The 27,837-nt window shown below is 41.4% G+C and overlaps 2 protein-coding genes and 1 long non-coding RNA gene across 3 annotated transcripts in view; 1 reads left to right on the forward strand and 2 right to left on the reverse strand.

Annotated features, from left to right (window-relative positions):
- MMP24 (matrix metallopeptidase 24) overlaps positions 1-1,592 on the reverse strand; it is a 33,913-nt gene extending 32,321 nt beyond the window's left edge. Inside the window, exon 1 of the mRNA XM_079979317.1 lies at positions 1,390-1,592. Within this exon, the coding sequence (XP_079835443.1) occupies positions 1,390-1,524 (135 nt within the window). The 5' untranslated portion in view covers positions 1,525-1,592. The remainder of the gene's footprint in view (positions 1-1,389) is intronic.
- A 2,970-nt stretch (positions 1,593-4,562) lies between these two features.
- LZTR1 (leucine zipper like post translational regulator 1) lies at positions 4,563-27,757 on the reverse strand. The gene is made up of 20 exons (XM_079979124.1): positions 27,270-27,757; positions 27,070-27,132; positions 24,477-24,533; positions 23,813-23,892; positions 23,151-23,259; positions 22,326-22,409; positions 21,452-21,509; positions 19,883-20,022; positions 18,060-18,261; positions 17,761-17,871; positions 16,709-16,801; positions 15,787-15,882; positions 15,039-15,222; positions 14,591-14,760; positions 14,229-14,385; positions 12,250-12,376; positions 10,230-10,379; positions 9,262-9,367; positions 8,109-8,189; positions 4,563-5,543 (listed from the first exon to the last, which is right to left on the reverse strand). Exons 1-20 carry the CDS (start codon positions 27,626-27,628, stop codon positions 5,427-5,429), a joined length of 2,544 nt encoding a protein of 847 aa, XP_079835250.1. The 5' UTR covers positions 27,629-27,757; the 3' UTR covers positions 4,563-5,426.
- LOC307218167 lies at positions 5,551-7,204 on the forward strand. The gene is made up of 2 exons (XR_013839845.1): positions 5,551-6,021; positions 6,075-7,204. It is a non-coding gene; the product is annotated as an uncharacterized lncRNA (long non-coding RNA).
- Positions 27,758-27,837: the final 80 nt, after the last annotated feature.

Here is a 27,837-nt window from a genome sequence, read left to right on the forward strand (position 1 = left end):
TGGTTTAGCATGCGATGTGAGGGGCTGCTGCTGCTGTTAGAGCAATGTCAGCTACAAGATCCTTGGGGCATCTCACCAGCAGCCATTGGTCAGTAGCAGTCAATGTTAAGAAACAGACCAGCAGTTCCCATGTATCAGAAGTTTTATGCACAGGTTTGCTAGCCTGTCACTGCTCTGTGAAGGTTCTACAGTTGCAGTTAACTGGACTGTCCTTACCTCCTACCCACCTCATTAATTTAACCCTTCCAAATCCGTATATTCAAGACGGAGTAGGTAATAACACTCAGCTATATTGACAAACAAAACTGCACACCTCATTTAACTGGCCAACCTCATCCTAAACGCTAAAATGTGCATTGTCAACCATGCATATCTTCGTCCTTAAAAGTTGTGCCTGGTTGCATTTCCACACCATGTTTTTCTATTATTCCTATTATTGATGGAAGGCATTAACACTGAGACATGTACCAAACAACACCATAAAAAGCTAGCAAAAGGAAGAGGGTACAGGAATATAATTACAGACCCAAAATCAACAGCACCATTAACGTTTAGGCAGCGCCGTGCTTCTCCCTCTGTGCCTGCGCTGCTGGCCACAAAAGCGGTGCATGCTGCTCAATAACATGTATGCACGTTCTTATATAGTGGCAGATCTTTCCCATGAACGCACCATTAGGGGCGTAAAAGAAAGAACATTTTCGAGTCGTCCCCCCCCCCCGGGAGAAGCTGGCTCACATGTTTCATGTGCCCGTTTCCATTAGACCAGGGCACCCCGATTCACCTTTTCCTCCCTCGCGCATCCTAGCCACCGTCCTCCATGGCACCATAGCATTGCCCCTGACCCCCACAATCGCCTCCGCCGCCGCCCCTTATTCCCTGCAGGCGGAAGAGAGCAGCTCAGGCCCCTTCCCCTGAGGACCCCACGCCAGATCTCCGAGGCAGCGACACCCAAACATATCTCCCCCCATCAGCAGCCTTCCTGGAGATCCCCACTCCTTCCTCTGAGGGAAGGAAAACAGCCAACAACACCCCCCCCAGGCGCCGGGAGGAGCCCCTCGACCCGCGCCCACCTTCATTTAATTGGAGACAACGCTGCCGTGCCAGGAGGAGAGCGAGGAAGGGGGGCACCCCAGCAGCCCCTCCCTGTCTCTGCCAGCCTTGCCAGGCTGGGGAAGGCACAGCTCCACCTCGCCTCCACCTGCCCTCCCCTTCAGCCGGGGGGCGACCCAGCAGGCCGCCCCCCCCCCCGCCCAGGTTGCCGTGCCCGGGGGCTGGGAGCGGGGGCGACGCCCGGGGATGGAGAGGAAGGAGCCCTCCGGGCGGCAGCTTCCCATTTGTCTCCCTTACAGCACCCAGCCAGGCAGGCGGCTCGCCGCTCCCTGTCCCTACCGGGCCGACGCTGGTGTCCCCAGAAGCGCAGAGCAGGGGGGCGCAGAGGAGGAGGAGGAGGAGGAGCAGGCGGCGGCACCCCCAGGCAGGGGCTCCACGGCATCCCCGCTGCCTCCGCTCCATGGCGGGGCCCATCCCTGCACCTGCTCAGGCAGGGAGAGCAGGGCCTGGCCGACCGCGCATGCGCCCGGCCACAGAGGTGGGAAGGGGACGCGATGCAACTCAACCCCGCTGGTTCCTTGAGGTAATCGCGCGCGCGCGCGCGCGCCAACACAGGGACACACACAGAGAGACGCACACGCAGACAGTGCCCACCGCCCGCCCAGGGAGCCTCCTTCCCAGGTGGCGGGAAAGAAAGATTTCCGTTCCAGGTCTCCCTGTCTGAAGGGCGCGCCTTGGAGAAGCTCGCCAAGGGTGGGCACCATGGGTGGCAAACGCGGCGCCGCTTGAGGAGAAGGGCGGGCGGGCGAGGTTTGGTCTTAGACCGGGTTGGAAAGACGGCACTAAAAAAAAAAGAAGAAGAATAAGGCTGAAGGGCTCCAAGATGCTCGCCAAAGCATGGGGGGAAGTATCAACAACAGAACGGGCTCTAAAGTTCTTTTGGCGCGCAATCCTCACCATGCCTACTTTTGAATACAGTGGCGCTTGCAACCTTAGATATCAAGTGTCTTGATTGCAGATGGTCACCGTGTGAAAGTTCCTGATGCTGTTATCCTGGATTATTCAATCTGAAATTATCCACCACTGGCTACCCCTTTAAAGCGTCTTTGGTATTTTTTTATTTTTTTAATACATGCAGACTTGAATTACAACCCAATTCTATTAAACACAATGACTAAGTAACATTGTATAATGGGGCTAACTTTCAAGTGATTTTTTTTTCATTATTATCCTTTTTACTTGTGTCTCGGAATCCCTTTATTTACTAGTAAATTTGCTTCAAGGTGATGCTTATCACTTCCATCTCCCTAATTATTATGACCAGTGCTTTTTTTCCTAGAAAAAGAGGTGCAGAGCTGGTACTGAGTACCCTTGAATACCCCTTGGAAAAAAGCACTGATTATAATTATGACCCAACACCCACCCCCCACAGAGGTTTAAGTGTATTGAGAGGTAACCTAAGTAATTTTAAGTATGCAAACTTGTGGCTCTCATACCAAGTGAGAAAGCAGGGGTAAACCAAGTTCTGAGAAATATCATTTAGCTTTTTCATTCTAGATATGGAATGCTAAATTAGCAGGTTAGAGATCTATGGTGACTGTGACACAATGTCATGGTCTGGTTGGACGCAGAGGAATGGTGGGAGGAAGGAGCTGGAGAACCACCAAGAGAAGGCTCAGCGCCCAGGGAGGAGGGATGGGACCACCACTCCAGTTCTCCTATTCTCTTAAAGGTGGCATGGAGGACCAATTGTGCTGAAAGAGACAGAGAGAGACCCTCTTGATGTAAGTGCAGCCATGATTGCTTCTCTCTCAGTCAGACTTTGCTCGCAAGCAGCATGACCTATTTAGCTAGTACCTGCTCTTCTTAGAAAAAGTTACACTGTTAACCTGACACACTTTGTGGTTGGAAGTTTACTGTCAGTGTCAAAAAGGCAACGTCCAAGGAGGTGATAGAAACCTGTGGAAGCCTGCTTTTTAGGGACCTAAGCCTAGTCCTAACTGAATGCTGACTACAGTGTTTTTCCATTTTGATACCCATGTATAAGATGGATGCTAATTAACAAGGAGTTGAATGCTTGTTTTTAGACAATCATTTATGTATTTCTATGATCACACATGTATGTGACCAAAAGGTAACATGGTCACACTTTTTTTCATATAACAATGTATGGGACCTTAAAGGTACTGACCAGGCACTCTGAGGAGTTGCAGTGATTTTTTGGGTGTTAAACCTATTGAAATGGATCTAGAAAATCAGTTTCCTCCAAGAGCACATGGATGTGGTCTGCAACCACCCACTCAAGAACCTTGCCCAAGGAGGAGAAATTGGCAACTGGCCAGACGTTACTTAGATTTTCCAAGTCCAGGGTTTCTTGAGGAGTGGTTTTACCACTGCCTCCTTCAAGCAGGCAGGGACTACTCCCTCTCACAAGGAGGCATTCATCACCTCCCTGCCTAGCCAGCTGCGCCCTCCCTGCTAGTTTTTACTAGAATCACTCCAGAGCCAGCCACCTTGGCATGGATGACACAGTCAGACCTAGTGGAAACCCCACTATTAAAAATAAGTGCTTTGCTCAAGTAATGGTTACAATAAGTTATCTCTCTCACAGGTTGCTGGGTGGGATTATCCGGAGGTTCAGAGTACGTTGTCAGCAGTATGCTGATGACCCTCAGCACTATTTCTCCGTACATCTGCAGGCGAGGCAGTGGAAGTGCTGGACCAGTGTCTTGCCTTGGTAATGGATTGGATGAGAGCCAATAAACAGGAACTCAATCCAGATAAGACTGAGGCACTGTTAGCGGGTGGTTCCCTAGACCAGATGGGTGGGAGATCGCCTGCCTCTTGATGGGGTTACACTTCCTCTGAAGAAGCAGGTTTCTAGCTTGGGGGTACTCCCGGATCCATTGCTGTTGCTCGAGGGTCAGGTGGCCTCAGTGAGCCAGAGTGCTCACCAGCTTCGGCTGGTGGCCCAGCTACACCCCTATCTGGACAGGGATAGCCTAACTACTGTTGTCTATGCTCTGGTAACCTCAAAGTTAGATAACTTCAATGCATTATACATAGGGCTGCCTCTGAAGACGGTTCGGAAACTTCAGCCTGTGCAGAATTAAGACGGTTTGTGCAGAATTAAGGCGGGCCCAATTCAAAGTGCTGGCTTTGACCTATAAAGCCTTAAATGGCTCAGCACCACAATACCTCAAGATACCTATTTCCATATGAACCTACCCAGACCCTGAGATCACCTTCTGAGTTCTCCAATATGGCATACCTGTGCATGCCTCTGTTACTGAAACTTGTAACTGACATTTTGATTCAACTGCAAAACATGCTCTATTTGTGAATTGAAAGGTCTGCTTTATTCAAATACATTTTTCTTTCCAAAAGCAGTACAGTGAGAGTAGAGAAGCAACCAAAAAGAAAGCAAGCCAGCAATTCAGCTATACTCCCTTTGCGGCGGGGGGGGGGGGGGGGGGAGGGGATGTTGAGGTTGCTAATGAAAACACATTTAATTAAAAAAAATGCAGACAAACAAGGAGACAACTTTTATTTGATCAATTTCTATGTGAATGTTTCAAGGTATACTGAGAACTTAAGTGTGCAAAATACCAGGCATTAATGTTCCCTAATTAAAAGATTGCGTCAAAGGCTTTCGAGAGTACACCACATTCCAATATACATTTACATTTCTTTGCCACTCTGCTTTTCAGAAAATATATTCAACCTTTAAACTACAAACAGACACAATGAAAGGGATAACATTGTTTCGAAAAGAGTCTTTGGTGACATCTGCTTAGATGCTGGGAAAGGAAAAACATCTACGACTTGACAAATATATGCTGGATGCACCTTGTCAACAGATGCTCCATGTAGTGACTTGTTACACTGACGGAGAAGAACACAGTTTTGGCTGCTCTACTGCATTCATAATTACCTGAAACCATCAGGCACTGAATCGTTTTTCCTTCAGCTTCTATATCTCAGTCCACCTGATTAAATGTGCCAGGCAGTACTGATGGGAAAAGGAAGCAACTTCTGTGTTTGAATAAAACCATCTTGTCGTAGTTCAAATGTGTTGCTCTCAAGGACAAAGAATCAAAGAGGCATTATCAGTAATAAAGTTAAGTAAATATCAGGCTTGTTTCTTAGTAGTGCCAACATGCTTGAGAACTGTCGTATCATCTTCTCTTTGCATCCCTGTGGTCAAGTTCAGGTTCAAATTTACCTTTCACACATTCAAAGGTTTTCATGCTTTGAGGACGTTCTTCACCAGATCAACGTGGAATGGTAACAAAGGTTAGACAGAGACTGGTGGTACAGGTAGGAAAAGTGCCATCTCTTGAAGAAAAAGTGCAATATGAAGAATATGGGAAATCTTAGATATCTGAGCCAAGTTCAGCACATTGCTTGTCTGATATGTGATTTGCTAATGATTCTATGATGTCAAGTAAGAGAGGCTGACCGAGGGACCGAAGGTTTGGCAATTTTGAAACCTTCAAGAAGAAAAAAGAGGGGGAGGGAATTAGTTTTCACTGTAACACAACAATGTTTGAAACACATAGAATAATAAAAACAATATTTGTTTATTTTGTAGGCACCATAGCCCATGCCCATCTGATACCCTACAAATGTTTTGGACTACAACTCTAATCAGCCCACGCTCACACAGCTGTGCTGGAACTGATGAACGTCAAGGGCATATGGGCAAGTTTTGTAATGCCTTCTTTCAGCCTCATTGTATCCTGTTTGTACAGGTACATTTTTATTATTAGTTTTAATATAATACAGCACTTAATTTGTTCAAAAACATACACACAAGAGCACTAAGCATTGTGTACCAGAATATTTATATAGTCAGGGATTAGGTTTCCAAACACCTCAAAATTAAATATTGGAAGCAACATGAAAGATTCTGTTGGGTTGTTGTTGTTTTTAAAAAAGCAAGTGTGCACCCTTGTATTTTGAAACTTTGTATTCTTTTCCCTACTTTAAAAAGTCCTCACATTGGTGTCATTTGCAACCAGTTTCAAAAGACCACAGCACTTACAACAGACTTGCTTTTAATTGACTCCTTTTAAATTCTGAGCAACAGCCATACTTTTCCTAGTAGACAGTACAATCTCCCTTCTGAAGTAAGCAAGCAAGCAAACAAACAAACAAACAAACAAACAAACACACAGCATCAAAAACATTTTGCATTTTTCTTATGTGTCAATACCTAATATTCATAATAAAAGAGTGTGGGTATGTGTAAAGTAATAACACATTCTGCTTCTCAAACTGAAATCACAAGTGTCTTTACTTGGACTTTGTTATTTAAACTCACATGCAACTACTCATTCTACTTGCTTATTTTATAGCTTTTATCTTTTAATTTTCTTCTGTTGTTATAATTATACTGTGTTTTCTATACATTATAATAAAAAGCTTTACCCCAAAAAAACCCCGCCACTGAAATCACAAGAAACTCATAATACCCTCTTGACCATTAAATATTGCTAGTTTCATCCACCAATTTCTGCATCAAGGGTGGAAAAGGCTTTTCACTAAGATTACAATACATTGGCTTATTCATATATAAAAATTCTATTTCAGGAATCTATTATACCCTCAGCATATGTATTTGACTTTAAAGGTCCCCAAAAAGGGGACAGTAGCATTATCAAGGGATAAAAGAGAGTAGTGCTGTTAACATCAGTGGAAATCTGCCATTTACCAAGAAGGAAAAAAGGTACTGCATTGTACTGGACAGTTAGGTCTCCAACACAAAGAAATGACAGAACATAAAACTCCGGGGGGGGGGGGGGGGCGGGACGACGACGACACACAATTTAACACTTACTAAACTCTGAACAAGATTTTGTAATGAGGCATAAAGCTTTATTCTTAAAAAACCAACCTTTCTTTAGCTTAATAAAACTGATCTGTTCAGGAAACAGAATTCCAATATAATGAAACACTTTTTACTTGTTAAGCAAGCGGGTTTAGTGAAGATGGAACCTCCACCCCCCACACAAAAGCACCTCCCTTCGTCTCTTCTAGTTTTCATCCCTCTGCGACTAAGCAGAGGGTGTTTCTGGAACTCATTTTATGATATTTTTCAGAAGTCAACAGAAAGAGGTTTTATAAATATTTCAAAACACTGTAAAAATGTGTGTGTGTGTGTGTGTGTATATATATATATATATATATATATATATATAATTGGTCTGCGGTTGGACAGGCAGTTTATTACTGACATCACAGACACTAGCCCATCAGCCCAATGCACAACAGCTTCTACTACAGCCCTGTAGATTCTCCCCCCCCCCCCAAAAAAAAACACCCCTGAGAAAGGAAAGGCATGTTTGGATTAAACACTGCAAAGGTACTTCAAATCAGCTTCACTGCTGCTAAATGCTATGCATTTCTTCATCCTTATTGGGCTCTTGAAATGGGCTAGAGGTAGCAATATGGAATTTTGAGGATTTGTTCCTTTGAGCAGGTGACCTTTCTATGACATATCACATTCCCTGCATTTCAAGAGCAGGTTGTCATGCTGTGTGTCTGGGGGTGGGTGGCAGAGCTCCTGCTTGTGAAACACATATCTAAAGTCTCCTTAGATTCTCAGAATATTTTCAGAGATTTTTTAAAAAATCTTGACCAACACAAAAGTATATTGCAATTCCATGAAAATAGCATTTTGCAAAGTTGCAGAAGATCTTTTCCCTGGGATAGAAAACTGAGAGTTCTATTTACATTCATTACCAGAAAGGACACTGTATGCTATATGGCCAAATGAAACACATGGAAACAAGGTACATAGAACAGTCAGTATTTAAGAAGACAACAAATAAAAGGTAAAGAGGCACTGAAGAAATGGAAAACACAACCACAAACATGTAAAAATCATGTTAGTGACTATATATTTATCAGTGTTAAAGACAAGTTATAAAAGCATAGCACACAGTCCAAAGGGAGGAACAAGAATGAAATGGAGGACTACCTTAAGCTGTTTTCAACCATGGCAGTGAAAGGGGACAGCAGATGCCCAGAACCCAAGAAAACATCCAACCAACCTTGGTGAACTGGTGAACAATGATATGCAGGCAGTGTCTCTTCATATCCAGAGCCTGGGTCTTGTCAGCTGCCTCTAAAATCTGAAACACAGTTTCTACATTTTTACTATGTTAAAAACAACAACAAACCAAACCACTTTAAATGTTTAATTGTTTAAGAGCAGTCTTTATAGATTAATGGTGCAATCCTATTGTAAGATCCACTGGGGTGAGCAGGATTAGGATCCAAAAGATCTCCAGCTGTGCTGAGAGGTTCCCAGTACAGACAGGCTACACTGGCTTCCCCATCTGCAGCTCAGGTACAGAGACACCAACAGAACCAGGACTCAGCTGGCTGAGCCAAGCCCAGTGACTCTTAAGCCAATGTAAGCCCTGAGAAAGGGGAGTTGCATACAGCTCAGTCAAGGAAACTGGCAACTGAGTGTAAATTAAGCCATCAAAAGGGTGGTGTAACACACTATTTTAAAAGCTTATTTTCCCTCTGCTAGGCTTAGGCTGCCTCAGCCAGCTGTAGCCTGACTCCTGAAATGAGTCTGAATCCTAGTGTATTTGCACTGGCTTAATTTACGCCAGGCATGCTTTATTCCAGCTTCTTGTGTATAGGATCGCTCCCAGGATTTTCGTGTTTTCTTGTATTTGAGGCAGAAAACAGCATAGAACTAGATACTGATTATGCACCCTCCATTTTTAATCTTATGGCAGTCATAAAGTAATTGGGGCACTTCCATAAAACTTAACAAACAAACATTAAAAAAACAACAACCACAAAACTTTATTTAAAAAGTTTTCATTTAGAAAATAAAATAGTAATTGGGGCAATTCCTATGATACTGCATCAGCTCAAGTCTGTGTAGAAATATATTAAGGATTTAGCCACTTTGTAGGGTGTTTTTACACGATGGGGCCAGTAGGATGCAATCCCAACCTATGCACCATTTTCTATGGGAAGGAGTGCATTTAACCCTCTTTAGGCAGTGGCCGTAATGTTCATCTGGGAATGTGAATTCATCTTACAAACCTCCAAGACAAAAATTTATGGGTCTTTTATTTGACAAGTTTCCATAGAAAAAAATATGTTAGAAGCTAATTGTAATTACAGTTATTAATTGTAATTGTAATTACAGTTAGTTCCTGATTAGGTGGTAATAAGTACCTGGAGCACGTTTTCCACAGTAACATTCATTTCTAGGTTCTGCTTACAATATGCCTGGAGTCGGTTATTGTAGAATCCATAATAATAAGGGGCAGCAAAGAGGTAGCTTAAAAAAGCCAGTTAAAGAGAATTCATGTTTCAAGTTGCAAGGAACAGAGGTACCATAAACCTAAATGGAATGGCAATAAGGATGAACAGAGATTTGACCTCTGTCTGCTGCATTCTCTCTAATGTGTTATTGTTATAATTGCTGCTGGCTGCCTCCTTAAAAGTTGTCTTTGGCTCTGGGCCATGCATAGCACTGCCACATCAACCATGCTATATATGCAGCAGCTGTTTCCAGGTTTTCTGTGAACTCAAACATTCTGGAGAGACAGAATAAGCAAAAAGTGGAACAAAAAAACAGAACTGGTGTCCTTGAAGAGGATCAATTCTTATTGTAAACTGCCAACTAACTGGCTTCCTGAACTGAAACTATCTGTTTGTCTGTCCAAGGATTTTGGCCAGGAACAGCACTAAGGAAAATAATAAACTATACAAAAAGTCTGGGAAAGGTGCCCTGGGAAAACTACCCTATATTTTTACACCAGATGGGAGAACCAAAGCAAATATTCAGTGATTCTACAGTCTTAACTGTGTTTGGAATATGCTGAGACACAAAAGGAAAATGAACTCATCTGAGCTTTTAGGTTAATGCTCACAAAAAAAATATTCTATTTACTGTTCCATTTGACTATGCAAAGCTAGCCCTTTCCACAAAATCCTATTATACCCTTTAAGATTCATTCAAAGACTTAGCCTAGATGTACAATATATTGATTGACAAAGAACTACTGTTCACCTCAGTATGGTTTTTGCATATTTATAGCTGAGAAAAATGTGTGAACTGGAAACAATAAAATGTTAAGTACATTTTTATAAAAGTATCAAGGAAATAGATCCAGCCTATATAGTCAGATAAAGGATACAGAGAATCTTCAGGAGGCATGTTCACTTCACCATAATAAATATATCTTAGCATAGACTCAAATGCTTGTTTGCTTGGAACCATCTCACCTATTGAAATATTAACTTGCCCATCTTCTGGCATAAAAGAACGAAACATAGCTTCAAAGTAACTGGAAAAAATGCAAATGTGGTGATGCAAGAAGAAACAGGGTCAGTCAAAATAATTAAGGCATTTTTCTGCCACTGTCTGCTTTTCATAAGATTGTTTCACTAATTTTTAGCCAGCAAGAAAAAAAGTGGATGGTGGGAGGCCTAAGGCATTTCTAAATGCCTCTTTTATATATTAAATTGCTTAAGTCTAGGCTTATCAAAATGCAGAATTTTAACAAGCTGTTTCAGAAACACATCCCATATCATGTCTTGAACAAACAATGATTAATGAATACCAACTAACTAGCATTTCTAAATTTATTTCTTAATAACCTATTTCCCTATACTTTCCTTCAGCAAATTTGCTTTAGGATTATACTACATGCATCTATAAAGTAGCCTCTGCTCTATGAAAGCTTATGCCGTATTACAATTCTTCAAGAATTTCAATGCTGTCCCTTGTAGCTTGACTTCAGAAAGTGGGTTTCAAACTAAATCACTGCATAAGCAGAATGACTTCCACTTGACAATGTGACTTGAACAATGCCCTCATCCTCCCCCTGTGCCACCTACAAATCTGTTGTTCGACTCATGCAGTAAGTTATTTAGTGTTGCTTTAGATACAACCTTATGGATTTTTATCACAATGTGTTGATTATCGTACCAGCACCAGGATGTTTGTGTTATAACCAACGCTGTCTTGTCAATTGCCACTTTATCTGTTTTGCTTTTACATAATTCTTAATATTGTTTTTGCATTTGGTTCCCCTCTAACTTCACTCTTCCCCACATGTGTGCACACGCTGACCAATTTACATCAAACACCTGATGAAGTGGACTCGGGTCAAAAAAGGTTTTGCTATACAGTGGTACCTCCAGTTACAAACTTAATTTGTTCCGGAGGTCCGTTCTTAACCCAAAACCATTCTTAACCTGAGCTGCGCTTTCGCTAATGGGGCTTCCCACTGCCACGCGACTTCCGCTCACATCCTGGGGCAAACTTCACTACCGGGAGCACCTACTTCCGGGTTAGCGGAGCTCGTTACCCGGACCATTCATAAGGAGGATGGTACATAACCCGAGATTCCACTGTAATAAATATGCTAATCTTCTAAGGTGCAACAAGACAGTGTTGTTTCCCCTGCAACACACTAAGTTGGATATCCCAGAGAAAAAAGTTACTTTTGTATTTCTCATTCCCCAATAATTTCTGCAACCTCTCTTAGCAAAACATTCCATCAAAAGTTGGTAGTTTAAGTGTGGTAGTGGCATAGGTATCCAGTCAAATTTACAATCAAAGTTACCTATGCTTTCCAGACAAGTAGCCTGGTTAGTATGTTGCAGCAAAAGCAATAGTCCTGTGGCAGCTTAAAGAGTATGGTAAGATACTATCTTTCTTAGAGACTGTTTGACATTACTCCTGATTGTGAGAACAGGAGCAGATTTCAGTATACTCCCCCCTCCCCCAATCTCTGCATATAAGCCAACATCCAAACCGGGGCAGAGGGCACAATTATTTTAACATGGATCTCCGATGTTCCTGGATATCAAATCTGTTTTGCACTGTGCATTCAATATCCATAACACATCAAGGGAGATCCCCATTCCAACAGCAGTGGAACTCCACTCAGGAACTCCCTCCATTCAGGAACTTGCCATAAAAAGAACAAGGAGAACAGAAAGGAAACAAAAACCTAAGTGAAATGAAAGGAGAAAGTAAAGCCCCAACAGCTGAAAGTATAACTATGTACCACTGAATGACTGATCTAGCAATAATAATTAATAATGATGTCATTATTTGCACCTTGCCCATGTGACTGGGTTGCCCCAGCCACTCTGGGCAGCTTCTAGCATATACAAAAACATAATAAAACATCTAAGTGAACATACCTGGAGCGGGCTGCAAGAATAGCTTTATGAGCTGGTCTTGGGTGACCATCTAAGAGTAGAGTTATATCACAGAATTCTAGTCCAGCACCTTCCAGATAGGCCTTCATATCCTGAATCAATGAGGTTCCTGAACATGAACATACAGAGAATAAATGTAACACACAAGAATGGATCAATGTACAGTTCAAATGAATATGAATCTTTGATCTTTTCTGTGAACCGCCCTGAGACCCCTGGGTATAGGGCAGTATAAATAAAATAAAATAAAATAAAATAATAATAATAATGAGCCACAGTTGTATACTGCTTTCCTTTGAAGGAGGAAGTAAGCAAAATATCACATTAAAGGAAAATTTAGTCCAAAATTATTAGTACTTATTTCATTTAACTTTCTATGAAGCATCTCAAAGTGGCTTCACAATACTGCATGTATACAAACAGTAATTATATATATAAAACAGTTTCAAAGCCAATACAGACACTGTTTGGGATAAAAATCTCCACTTAGAAAGTTTTTTGAAAGAGGAAAGTTTTCAACAGGAACTGAAAAAAACAACAACAAACAGTGCCTCTTTGATATGAAAGGTGGGGAGGGAGTTCCAAAGGGTAGGTGCCACCAGACTAAAGGCCAGATTTCAACGTTGTGCAGAACAGACCTCCTGATAAGATGGTATTTGCAGGATGCCCTCATCTGCAGAGCACAGTGACTGATTGGGTATGTAAGGAGTCTTTTATGTATCCTGGTCCCAAGCTGTTTAGGACTTTGTACCAGCATCCTGAACTTAGCCTGGAAACTAACTGGCCACCAGCGAAATTCTTTCAGAAGTGGTGTAATATGATGGCAGGAAGCCACCACATTTTACACGAGTTGCAGCTTCTGGGTCAACCTAAAGGGCAGCTCCATGTAGAGTGCACTGCAGCAATCCAAACTGGATTTTCCACACGTGGGTGTCAGACTACCCCATTCTAGAAATGGTTGTAAACGTATTACCAGCTGAAAGCACAAGGCATCAAGGTCACCTGGGTCTCTAGTGAAAGAGATGGATGCAGGCACATCCACAGATCCGGTATCGGAAACCACCCTACCAACAGTGTTTCTGTCTTGTCAGAATTCTGAATTAGTTTGTCCAGCTCACTGCCAAATCCAGGTGCCAGTCCAAGGTTTGCCCAGCCTCTCCCAAATCAGATGTTAGAGAGAAAAAGAACTGGAACCATTAGCATACACATGACACCTCACTCCAGATCCCCTAATGACCACTCACAACAGCTTCATGTAGATATTAAATAGGAGAGTACACTGTGATCCCCCTTAGCACAACTGCTAGGGGTGTTGAGAGATAATCACCTCAAATCAACCAAATTGATCACCATCAGTAACGAGGGGGACTTGCACGGCTTAAAAATAGAATTTGCAAACAGAAAAATGGTATCCAAGAGTTTCACTCTTTCCTATCCTATAGTTTGGTTAAATGATTCTCTTCAGCAAGCCACTGAGTTTTATTTTAAGGACGGCCCTCTACCAGCATTATGCAATAAAATGCCATGGGACTAACTATGTATGCAGAACCTGATACTGATAGGTACTCCAGTTCTCAATCTGGGTAAAAGTTACACCATTACTCAACCCAGCTACTCAGACCAGCAACAGGGTCTCTGGTTTTCATGACCCTTTAGTGGGTGGTAACCTCTTGTCAGACCATCAATAAGAGCTAGCCAACAATCAGATTTCCATTCTCGCCCTGCTAAAAACTACGAAGTGCCACTACACTATCCTCTTAAGATACATTTTATTTCAAAATAACTTTTTTATGAATTTTGTTCTACATCCCTCTATCAACTCTTGAAAGAGTTAAAGTAGTTGCGCAAGCAGAACTAAATGACAGCAACAACCGGAGACAGTCATGTTCAGGATCTGGGTCATTATTTACATTCATCAAGAGCCACAAACGATCTTTCATTCAGGAAGGAAGGTGCGTTACCAATATCAAGAGGCTGATCGGAATGTGTTCGAAGTGGAGGTTGCTGTTTTCTTCGTACTATCTCCACGATCAAAGCTGAGGAAAGGTGTTCAAATTCTTTCATCATTATTACTTGATTAAAGTGTGATTCTTTTACTACAAAATTCAGGCAGTGTTCCTAAAGGAAACAAATAATTGTTTGTCATCTGAAGAACCACCACCACTTTAAGAAAAACACAAGTCTGTCATATTTCTCTTGCAATTTATATTTGAAGAATCTACCAGCAAGTCTTTTCTCCCTCAGAATGTTCTAGAATGGGATTTAACCAATTTGGACTAGGGTTTTTAAATGAAATCTTATTCATAGTCTTGCACACACCTACCTTTAGCTGATCTAACTGAAGTTTGTTCGCATTTTCGCACACAACAAGCACATTCTGCAGATCGACTGAGGCCTCAATATACTGGACACACAGCTGTTCCAGTCGTGAGAGTTTGAAGTTAAGGGCCAATTTGTACACATCCATGATTAGCAATACATCTTGCACGTGCCCTGTACAACACAAAAATATATATAAAAAATAATTTAATTTAATGTACTTAAGACAGTGAGAAAAGTGTGACAGCAGGCAGGGAAAGGTTCCCTGTTCCAATATTAAGAACAACTTAATTGGGCTCTACTAGCATAGTATGAAAATGCCCTTGAAGCACAGATAAATAACAATGTGTTTATGGATTGAAACTACATAGTTATTATGTGAAGAAACTCTGAAAGAGGCTGAGACAGAAAATTTACACTTCTTCTCCCAGGAAGCTATTCTGCTACCCTACCTCTGCGTGGGTATTTGATTTTGTCGGTGTACAGGAACTGCATGAGCACCTCAAAAGGCTGGGCTTCAGCTTCCCGGATGGTCACCTCCAGCAGCGGCTGCAGGCGGCACAGCTTGACATTGTTGCCTGCTGTCTCCATCTGGGGTGTCCCTTCTACTTCTTCATCAACATCTTGCTTAGATTTCTAACATCACAATGGGAACAAGGAAAGACTGAACCATCTGGGCAATCTTACAGCACAACAGCACCCCAAAACCATTCATGCATTTAACCATGTACAGACAATATCACGCAAACCAACTTTTGTTTTTAACGTAACTTCAGTACTAAAAACCTAGAATGGGGTCACCAATGTTGTGCTCTCCAGATGTTGTTAGGCTAGAACTCCTATCAGCCCCAGCCAGGATGGCCAATGTACAGGGATAATGACAGTTATAGTCCAACAGCATTCAGGTAATCATGCTAGCTATCCCTCACCTAGAACATCCTGTTTCTTAAACAAAACAAACAATTCTGACATAGGTGCTCATCCAGGTTAACGGAATCCAATCACAGCGTCTGTCTTTCAATTTATCAAGACAAACTTATGATAGATATTGCTGTGCCATGTCAATGAAACTGCAAATCTGGAAGTCATGAGATTAACCACAGAATCAATTCTTCAAAATGTTTTTCAGAATGCATGCCATGACAATGACTGCTATAATAGCTAATCGTCCCACAAGGAAACCTTCTCAGCAAATCATACCTGCTTCAATCTCTCTCTTGCCTGTGTAATTTTCTTCCTGAGCCACTTACAGCGGGCTGTGACAATGGCTGTATGTCCTCGCACTCTTTCTTCCTTCTGTCAAACAGTTGAGAGAAAAAGAATTACATTCTTTGACAGTTATAGGATTTGACAGATAGCTGAATTTTAAAATCTTTTAACTTGCTGCAGTAACAGCTGATGAGAGGCAACACAGCAAAAAAAACCCTTATTTTCATTTTTAAATACATGCAATTCTCCATTTACATGGGAGTTATGTTCCAAGGCACCGGGAAGCCCATAAGCCCGCCCCATGCTGCCCCTTTGCAATGCCAAAAATGGCGCGTGCATCAGCGGTGACGCACATGCCAACTGTGCGAAATGGGGAGGTACCTGTACAAAATGAGGAGATTGCTACAGATGTGCAATAGCTAGTATAAACCTAACATTATTTCAACATTTTCCAACATCAATATTACACCATCCATGTTGATATCATGCAAACGTTAACATATTCTTGCTGGCAACTTTTAAATCCTGAAACCAGGGGTATAAAAAGTGACAAGCAGAGATAATGGGCAATATCCAGTTAAGGATACTATAAGTATATCCACAGAAATCAATGCATTTAAGTTCAATGGGTCTACTCTGACTGGACCTCACTCAATGTACTACTCCATTTCCCTATTTCCTAAATAACAGTGGAATGTGCCACTATCATACCTACCCCTATAACCTATACATAGAGAAAACTCTTCAGTGAAAAAGCACATAAAAAGCCAATTTGCAACCTCTGTTTCTCTCCCTCTCTATCAAAGTACTGTATATAATTAAAAGTATCTGATGTAGTATTGTATCACAACTGTATCTCTTTAGCCAGGAAGGAAACAACTTCTGCTCAACATTTCCATTAGAACACACTCACCTCTCCAAGAACAAATTCCAGGTCACTGAATTGCCTGTTTTCCCACAGTCTTCCATAGTCATCATGTAAAGTGCATTTGGGATAACAAGAAAACTGAAAATAAGAGTTGAAGTCCTGTTAAAAGTCTGAAATGGAAAGGTTCTGTCGTGTTGCCGTATTACAAAAGTGTAATTATTAAAGTTGCCATTGGAACCAATGTATTGTTGCAGTATATAGCAGCCAGCTGTAGAATGACTTACAACATTTGAACAGGAACAGAGCGAAAGAAGCATCCAGGCCTAATTCACAGGTGCCAACAGCGGTGTAGGTGGCCACTTGAAATATAACCAAGTGGGGGCAACTCTGCATGGAAAGCTATCTGAAATGTGTGTAGTATTAGTGAATTTCAACATACATCAACACAAATATACAAAAAATAAATAAATCGGGAATATATGAATAGCTAGAATAAAAGTATTTCACATGAACAGCTTGTTGCACTGAGCCATCTCAGAATAGCTGTGTTCAAGCAGCCACCCACATCACTTCTTATATTTGCAAATCAAGTTTTCGCTAAGTAGGCAGAGGATAACACATTTCCATGATGTACTTGTGATTCTATGATGAGATGCCATGTGCTCAGGTAGAAGGATATATGCTCTGGCAGGGAAGTTTGCATATATCAGCCAGGTGCAGCAAAAATTAATATGAAGCTCCTGTTACATTTAAGCATCTTTGTTTTCGATTCATATGGGTGCAAACTCATACTGGCAACTATTTTGGAGAGCTGCCTAATGCTATTGTTATGGATATGAATGTTGACATATATGTGGCACTCACTTCCTGGTCACAGGGCCATGCTTCAAGATGAGTTGTTTAAAGAACATTGTTTGAAATGTTGATGAAATGGTCGAACTTACGTTGATTAAAGTTTCACGTTATAATTTAGAATGAAGCCAAACATAAAAACTTTTAAAATAAATTGTTCTTTGCTGTTAAACTTGGTCATTGGGGAAAAATAATAGTTATCATAATCTTAAATGAAATGAACACCAGTGGTTTTAACGTGTTACCTGAAATCTGTACATTTCTCCACTCCTAATGTTGTTATCCACTGTTCCACCAAAGATGTACATTGCATCACAGATGACTGCTGCAGCATGAAAAAGTCTTCCAGTTGGTAGCTAGAAGGGGAGGTTGGGGGGAAGACACACAACATGAGCAGACAGTGTATCTGTCAAATATATAAAACAGAGATTTTTCAACCCAAAGGCCACATTTCCCTGATGGCAACTTTCTGGGGGGTTATTCAGCAACATCTGGAGGGCTAAAGGTTCCCCACACCAGATTTAAATCTTAATACTTTTTTTACCTCGCTATCTGGGCTTGGCTGGATAACTTCCCATGTCTGAGAATCTACATCATAGCAGTGAAGTTCATTAGGCAATGTGTTGTCCGCAGCGCCACCAAACACATAGAGATGGCGATCGAAGGCAACCATTGTGTGACCATATCTCCGCTGTGGGGGAGGAGGAGAGCCCCGCAGTAAATGCTCAGTCGGAATTCTTGTCCAACTGAAGTAGAAAACAAAAGGTTTCAGTGGCTCAGTCCCTAAAGACACACATGAATCCATATACACAACTATGTTATCTTTCATTCTCATAGCATACCACAAGCTGTAGTATGATATCAATTTTATAGCTCTTTTTATGTGTATATTATGTGTTTTGGATCTGTTGTCTTGTCTAAGATGCAATACTCACTCAGACTGCAATCCTAATGATAATCCTGAATACAGTGGGATTATTTCTGAATAGACATAAAGGTAAAGGTAAAGGGACCCCTGACCATTAGGTCCAGTTGTGACCAACTCTGGGGTTGCGGCACTCATCTTGCTTTATTGGCCGAGGGAGCCGGTGTACAGCTTCCGGGTCATGTGGCCAGCATGACTAAGCCACTTCTGGCGAACCAGAGCAGCGCATGGAAACACCGTTTACCTTCCCGCCGGAGCGGCATCTATTTATCTACTTGCACTTTGATGTGCTTTCGAACTGCTAGGTTGGCAGGAACTGGGACCGAGCAATGGGAGCTCACCCCGTCGCAGGGATTCGAACCGCTGACCTTCTGATCGGCAAGTCCTAGGCTCTGTGGTTTAACCCACAGCACCACACAACTTTGTTATCTTTCATTCTCATAGCACACCACAAGCTGTAGTATGATATCAATTCTATAGCTCTTTTCTTTATGGGTATATTATGTGTTTTGGATCTGTTGTCTTGTCTAAGATGCAATACTCACTCAGACTGCAATCCTAATGACAATTCTGAATACAGTGGGATTATTTCTGAACAGACATACGATTGTGCTATTTCTTTTAAACTTATTTTAAATGCATTGGTACAATGAATTTTGCTTGTAAGCAATAAATGTAAACATTTGCAACATATGGGAAAGAAGTACAAGCTTTTGTCTGAGTAAGTGACTTTAGTAGGTACATATATTATAAGTGCCCCAATATACATCAAGTGAGCAGAACAACAGTCTGTAATGACAATCCTTGCCCTTCATGGGCGAGGAGAGCTATAGTGCTTTGGCTTTCTGGCCCCAACCTGGTGTGTCAAATGCATTAACAATGCATGATGTCATCTCACAATATTATTACACAAAAGCAGGGGTGGCTACTCCCAAACTGGGGGCCTAATTCAGTACCCAAACAAGTGTTTATACTCTCACGGTCCCACTAACTTTGATGGGAGCAGAAAAAATATAAAAGCAGACACAGTGCTGGGGTAGGAAGAAGAGGCTTAAAACTGCTCCACCCAAGTCCAAATGAGAATCAGCTGCAGCTACAGCCCCCTTTACATTTTTATTAGTATTTTCATACTTTTTCCTATTGAATTGACCCCCCCCCCCAATATTTTTGTGGGCACATTATAAAAATCACATTAAATACTTCAACTGCTTCTATTTCACAGTACAGGCAACCCCCAATTTGAGTGGGGGTTTTCTTCCTGGTTGTCACGTGCGATGGCAGAGCACACATAAGTCCGCCCTGCCTTTTACACCCTCGTCTGGGTCCAAAAATGACACACACATGCACCATCACATGTGCTTTGAACATGCACAAAATGGTTGTTCCTGTATTATTTTTAATTCAGCCACAATTTGGATTGGGTTGGGTATTTTGATACTCACATTTTTTCCTTGAATTCAAACTGAAAAAGATTATTGGTGATCTTTGCTCCGCTCTGACCAGAGAAGACAAACATCTTCTCTTTGCAAACAGCTACAGGAAAATTGCAACACGAAGGAGGAATCTCACCCGTTTGCTTAATCTGAAAAGCAGCAACACAAAATAGACTATATTTCATCTTGAAATTAAGTCAAAGGTCAATTTCAAGTTTGGACTGCTCACTCAAAACATATACATATACAAAACATATACAACTATGTTCTTAGCAAACCATGCAATCGTTACATGCCCCAAATGTATTAAAAACATAAACCTTACTAATATCTTGCAATACAATCCTATACATATTCACTAAGAAGTATGAGCCACTGAGGTCAACGAGGTTTACTCCCATGTAAGCAGGCATAGGACTGCAGCCTTGTTTACTTAAGGTACAATCTACCAGGAAATACATAGGTGGAATGGAAGTAACTGCACACACCTAGTTATGAACATTGGTTCTCTACTATCAGTGTCACATGATGAACTAAGTTTGAAACTTTGGAAACTTCACTAATAAGATATTGCCAACAACAGTTTTTGCACTGAATGTTGGTGATAAATTATATTGTAACAATGACGCATGTGGATCAAGAATATTCTTGGCAAATTCAACTATTCATTGTTTACTACTACACCAAAACATATAAAATTCAATCATTATTTAACTTAAACTACTGAGTTAAGCAGTAAAGACATCAACTGAGAAGGATAGCAGCACAGGTGTTCGGTTGTATGAAAATGTAAGAGTTTAGGTCATGCAAATATGCAGGAGTAGATTTCAGAATCCTGAAAAAGTTTTAAGCTTTGAAAACATTCAGCTTTAGTAAGTTCATAGCCCTTGTTATTATGAAGAAATGTTGAAAGTATGTAAGCAATATCTATTGGTGGCTCAAGTTATTTGGGTCCATCTGAATGCATCTCCCCTTTTATTAAAATTTAAAAGTATGCTATTCCATATTTTCTCCAACCTGAGAATGATCCAAACAGCCTTCTGTATCCATGGTTCTCTAGCAAGAACCCTTGCTCAGCACTAAAAGACACCTTCCTCTCCACATGAAGGAGGCAGGGGAAGAGAAAGGCTACTCATGCTGTGCTGCTAAGCTCTTGATACAACAAGCTCCCTCTTCCCCAATTCTCTGGCAAGTGCAAAAAACTTGGAAGAAGAGAATGGATGGCCATCTCTCCTAGATGCTTTAGCCGAGATTTCTGCGTTGCAGGGAGTTGGACTAGATGACCCTTGGGGTCCTTCTAACTCTACAATTCTATAATTCTATGAGAAGGCTCTGTGATAATCCAAACCACCAGTCCACAATTCGTGGACCCTTGGATTCAATAAAGAATGTGTGGCAAATGCTCCATTATAAATGTATATCAAAGCCATCAGGGTGTTCTGGAGAAATGGTTAACCTTCACTGTTACCGAGGAATTTAATTTTGACAAGACTAAGCTTTTCTAGATCAGATAAGTGACACAAACTATATCAAGCATTAAAATGAATAGTTACTTTTTAAAATATCCATTTCTCTTACCTCTTCCCAACAAGTTAAATCCCTGTCTTGTAAACTAATGGTCCACATGTCATTGAGTCTGCATCAAGAGGAAAGATCAATTTTAAAATACTCTTTAAAAGCTGATCACAACCAGACTGGAGTATATTTTACTCCTTTCACATATATAATAAGATTCCTTCCAATTTGGAGACTGAATAAAGACCAACCTAGACATTACAGATACATGCATGCAACAAACCTCTCTGACCTTTCCCCCTACAAAAAGCAGCTGTGGGGAGAGGGGAATATGAAATGGAGAGACAGTATGGGAATTAGCCACTTCCTTTGTGCTGCTCCCCACACTCCTGACGTCAGCAAGCCTTTTATTAGGGACTGAGCCTTAAGTGTGGCAAGCCCTGTCCTGTGGAACTCATACTCTCGCCTCATTTTATGAGTTACACTGCCTTTCTGTATGTTATGAAAATGTGGTTTCTAATGTTTAAATAAATAAAAGTGATTAGCAAGGCGTTTGGCACAAAGCATATTATTTCTAGTTTGTTCTTGTCTGTACAAGAGGCTCTAAAGGATGGGAATTATCAATTACCAACAATGAAAATATTTTAAAACTACTTTAAACATGTTATTTGATCTTCCTTCACATCGGTTTCAGTTGCTCAATAAGCTGCACACATGCCAGATCAGGTCTTATTAACTACAAGTTTCTAGATGTCATCATGGTCCGACTCTAAACTTAAAATACTAATTAAGAAAACAGTAGGCTCTAGCACAGATGTCCTAAGAGAGAAGAGTTTTTGTTACAACTCAGAAAGAAACTCAGAAAGTTTCATATTTAACAATACTGAAGCTGGATTATTGTGTGTGAACCAGAAGAGACCAGAAAAATGCTACCTACCGTGCATTTCCATCATATCCTGCAAAGATCCACAATTTGTCACTATAGACTGTTGCACCATGAGCTGACCGGGCAACAGGTAATCTGAAATAAGAACAGACCTATCAATCATTTTACATGACAACGTGAACACACATTTATAATAAAGGCAATATGTGGTATTCAACTAAGTTTTTCTCTGAACATACCCAATGAAATAAATGAACACATCTGAGTTAGATCCATTATTTTCAATTAGTCCACTGAGTAAACTTCCAATGAAAATCTCGCCACCCCCCAATATTTGCCTTGATGCCTAAAGAAGTGGTTAGTAGTATCTAAACTTTAAGAACTGGATCTAGAGAAATGCTAGAAGAAGGGAAAAGGTAACATTCATGTCCCCCTACTCACAACATGGCAGTCCCCACATAAGGCTCTCAAGGGCAGTGCCAAAGTGCTGTCTGCCGGCATCGGGTGCAGGAGCGTGTGCTTGCCCCCCCCCCCCCCCGCCAGCAGGGATGGAGAGCACCAACACAGCCCTCACCGCTGCTAGATCAGAGCAGGGGCACAGAGGGTGAACAGCACTCTCTGCACTCACCCTATCAGCTGACGGGCGGGCATAGGGGCATTGCCCCCCTGGGGCCCCCACACTATGCTACTGCTTGAGGGTCAGGAACCCTGCTGAATGGGTTAGGCTGTGGTGCATAGCACTGGGGGTGGGGTCCTAAAAACTTTTTTTTAAAGGACAATAAATTGCAAGTATCTTTGCAGGCTTTACAATCATATTCACTATAGTATAATAACAATCTCCTTTTAAAAGGTTTACACTGATGCACAGGCTTTTACCTTCCTTCAATTTTCCACTCAGTCCACTGACCAGTTGCAAGCTTGTATTCAAAAAGGTCATTTTTATTCTTCAAATTGGAATTGGAATAAATGTCTCCAGTATAGCCACCTAGATGATGATAATGTGATTGCAGTAAAAGGGGTATTAGGCACAATTTCAGATTGAAAATATTATTTAATAAAATTATGGAGCTGAACAAGGCAAACCAACTGGGGTAGCTACATAGCTATCAGTAGAAAACACAGCCTAAAATTCAACTTTGATGCTTTTTTAAAGCACACACACACACACACACACACACACAGTTTTGATCTACTGCATCTATATGATTTCATAACCATCTATAATTTCCATTGCTCAATACAGCATTATTCATATATTTTAGTATCCTGAACGCTGTACATAAATTATCAAGAATTAAGCTGTTTGTTTGGATATCCATATTCATGCTACCTGTTTGAATTAAGTTGTGTGCCCTCTCTACAAAACTGGCAAACTGGGAATTATCTACTATATGATGACACAAACACTTTTATGATTCCACTTGTCAGTTCTTGCACTATTATTTGCTGGACAGCACTTTCACAAATCCAGCAAGACCTCAAACGTATATTTATTCAGACTTGCTCACAGATAATGATGTAGCTTACTAATAACTTACCAAATACAAACATACTGCTTCCATAGACTACTGCTGAATGGTGATATCTGGGAGCTGGAGGGGTCCCTGTGGTAAAAGCCCTGCACAATGTAACACAAAGCAGTACAAATGCAAGAGTACTCATTAATGTGACAATATTTTATTTGTAAGGATATTTAATTATTCATAGTTTGGTGTGGATTTTAAGTGCATTTTCTATTGCACTATTGACTCTAATCTGATTAAATAATTTGTTCATTTCACACTGTTACAGATGCATGCAATTTGTGGTATTTTGAGAATTTTCTTAGAACATTTTAGAGTCTTTGAACTGCAGAAAACAGCAGCCACTAGATATATTTTGTTTTACTATAAGAAAGCATTATTGTAAATATAGATTTTTAGCAAACTTCCAAGTTTAGGATTGTATCCTAATTTTATAAACAAAGGGTTGAGGCCTTATTACAAGTTTCAAAATTGCCCTTCTTTCCCCATCTATAACACTTCAACATAATTTGATTACAAACCCAAAGTAGATAGTTATCAAGTATACATTAGCCATTAAAAAAAATGCCGCATGCCAATAATATCTAATTTTGTCAGCCATTTAGAAGGTCTAAGAGGTTAGGCTTTAAAATAGATGCCAAAATAATATATGAAATATTCACTAAAAATATAGCTGTACCTGCACCAAGAACAGTCCTTCACGTCAAATCTCAATAGGTCATTCAACATGGTTTTCCTTCAGAATAAGGAAAATAATATATACAGTTATCTTCAGATATAACATGAAATATACAGGCATAATGCCAACCTCCACATTATTTAGATTTTAGTCTCCAACCATTCCAAGCAGCAGACAGTACAAAAGAGATGCTTTGTACCCAAAATAAATGAGAGCAAACACAGTAATTCACACTGGCCTGGTTCACTCACAACACAAAGCCTTGGTTAACCAGAGTATAGTTTGTTTGAATATTTGAACCAGCCTATGGGCCCACCAGGATTTGTTTTCTGGTAACAAGCCAAAATATTGAACCATTGTTTGTTGGTGGGTTACAAATCTTGGCTTTTTTAAACTATGGCCTATCATTATGTCTGAATACAACCATCTTGATGAACATTGGTTTGTTTGGCTACTCTGGCCCAGACTTTGCCAAGCTACAGGGGCATAAGACAAGAGCAGACAAAACGCAAACCAAGATTTGGTGAAACAAGCCATAGTGTGTTTTCTCATCTGTGAAATGGTTTGCTGAACCATTGTTAACCCAAAAAATGGCTAAGCAATATATGTGAATGTTGCTATTTATAGCACTTGTTTATATTGCAATTAACTTTACCAGCTATTACACTGATTTGCTAAAATATTACACATTTATTATTTGCTGAAACTGTCCTCGCTATGCCTATCATAATTTGGATTTAATTACTGTTAACTAATTTGCCACACATATAATGTGCATTTGTCTCTATTAGTAAATTGCTTTGAGAAATTATACAGATCTGCCATCCCTCAACATGGACTAAGTCAAGATTACAATTTTCTCCCACAATAATTCTACCACTCGCTTTGAATCCCATAATCAAGATCCAATTTTATAATCAAAATGTTCTTAAACATAAATTTCGTCCAGCGTATCCACTTCTAATATCCTACCGAGTTTCAGCAGTTACAGGAGAGATATGACAACACCAGGACAGAGGGTTATTTTGTTTGCAAATGATTTTTCCTAGCTATCTTTGAAGCCTTTGCCTTCTCTTTATTACAGTGGCAATAATGACAGCTTATCATACGAGACACTGAAGGAAAATTCATGATTTTAGTAATTTGCAGGCATCATCCCCAACCCTCGAGCATTTTATAGTTGAGGTGCCACCACCTTCCCAGCTTCCTGCATAGTAGACTTCTACTGTCCCCCACCAATGGTCTTACCACATCAGCAAGTCAATATGTAAGGCGATGCTCCAAATACTTAAATCCCAAGTTGTACAGGACTTGACAAGTCATCACAGTACTAATACTCTGAATGTGGCTCAGTAGCAAATTGGCAGTCAACGCAGGATCAGAGGAATATAATCCTGGTACCCATAATAACACTACCCATAATAACATTGTTATTATTCCCATATTGCCTGGATTTGCTCTGAAACAGAGATTTTAGATACCAAACATAAGAAACCAAAAGATAATAAGTAGGCTTTTGGTTTTTTGCTTCCTTAGTGGAGTTTGTGTCAGAACTTCTTTATATTCAGCAGAAAGCAAAACTAGAGGTTGATCTCTGTTAACTGTATTTGTGAAAACAGTTTCTAAAATCACACATAATTTGAGCTTTTGACAAGGACTATTTATTTATTTATTGAATTTATATACCACCCTATAACTGGAGATCTCAGGGCGGTTCACAGAACAAAATCAAAATATAAAACCACAAAATATATAATCAAAATAAAAACAACAATCCAGTAACGCCCCCACCCAAGAACCTCTAGACACTTATAATATGATTTGGCGTTCTTATATGACACATACAGAGGAACCATCATTTTCAGGGCAACCCCTGTCACAAGCCTAGCAAAGCTGGAAGGATGCTTGATGATCTGATAAAGTGGATAAAGTCTTTATTTGTTATTTTAACTCACATGCAACTGCTACATGCCTATTTTATAGCTTTGTTTTTCGTATTTTAATTTTTGTCTGTTGTTATAACTGTTCTCTTAGTTTTATATACATTATAAAATGAAATAATAATGTAAATATATATATATACTGTATATATTTTCCCCTACCCTCACCCCCAAATCACAACAGCAAGCAACAGAAAATTCAGCTCCTCTGGGCTGCTCTTTGTTTTTTCCTATTTCCTGTTTTAGATACCAAACATCAGAAACCAAAGTATTTTTATTTGCATGCGTAGCTTTTTATTTCCACGGCAAATCTCTCCGGCAAAAAAAACCCTTCCCCATCAATCACCGCACACTTTCCAGTTGGGTTTAGGGTTGCCACTCACTTTTTTTCTTCTCCCTAACGGGGCTCCTGCGAATATAAGCGTGTGACAAGCAACAATTCCACAGGGGAGCCTTTCTGGTAGAGAGACAGTGATAGGGAAGGCTGGGGAGTTTGTGAAAACTTTTCCCCCCCCATCGCCCTGCTAAAAGGCACAGAGGGAAGGGAGAGAGAAAGCGACGGCGGCATCAGCCTCGCCTACGCGAAGGCGACCTGGGGATTATGAACTGCCGCCTGCAACGGGGTATCCGCGATTCCCGGCAGGAGGACTCACCCATTATCCCCGCCGAAGACGTAGATGGCGTCTCGATAGGCAACCACGGTGTGTTTGCTGCGGCTGAGAGGACGAAGAAGAAAAAACGGCCTTATTGATCCCTCCAATAACTCGTCAGCCTCCGCCGCCGCCGCCCCCTCAGGGCTCCCCCTCAGCGACAACGCCCCCCCCCTCACACCGCCGCCCAGCAGCCTCCTCACCGAGCCCCGACGAACTCGTCGCAGGGCGGGAGGCGGCGCCACCGGTGCACGGCCTCGAAGGGCCCGAAGTTCAGAGTCAGGTATTCGACGCTGTCCGAGCAGCTGTGGTCGAAATCCACGCTGGGCGCCACTTTGGAGCGCCCGCCCGAGCCGGCCGCATCCGCCATGGCCCGGGCAAGAGAGGAGGAGGAGGGCCAACGACGGCCGGTAGAGGCCCGTGCGGAGCAGAAACTACACTTCCCAGCATTCCGTCTCGCCTCAGAGGAACTGACGCTACCCAGGAGCGCTTTTAGTCGTCGTCGTGGTGGCCACGTGAGACTACCATCCCCAGCATGCCAAGCGCGTTCTGAGGCAGGCATTCGGAGGGCTGGGCCGTAAACTAGAACGCGGAATGAAGCAGCCGCGCAGAAACGTCGCCTGGAAATGGCCTTTATTGGCTCTGTCGGTTTCAGAGATTCCCCAAAGAACAGACACAACGAAGAAGACCCCGAGCTTTAATAAAAATCTTAGGAACTGCCACACTGAAGGTCCTACCGCGCCAGACGTGCAGCACTTTCTTCCCAGCGCG

The sequence above is a fragment of the Podarcis cretensis genome (genome assembly GCF_951804945.1).
Source record: "Podarcis cretensis genome assembly, chromosome: 6".
Taxonomy (NCBI): Eukaryota; Metazoa; Chordata; class Lepidosauria; order Squamata; family Lacertidae; genus Podarcis; species Podarcis cretensis.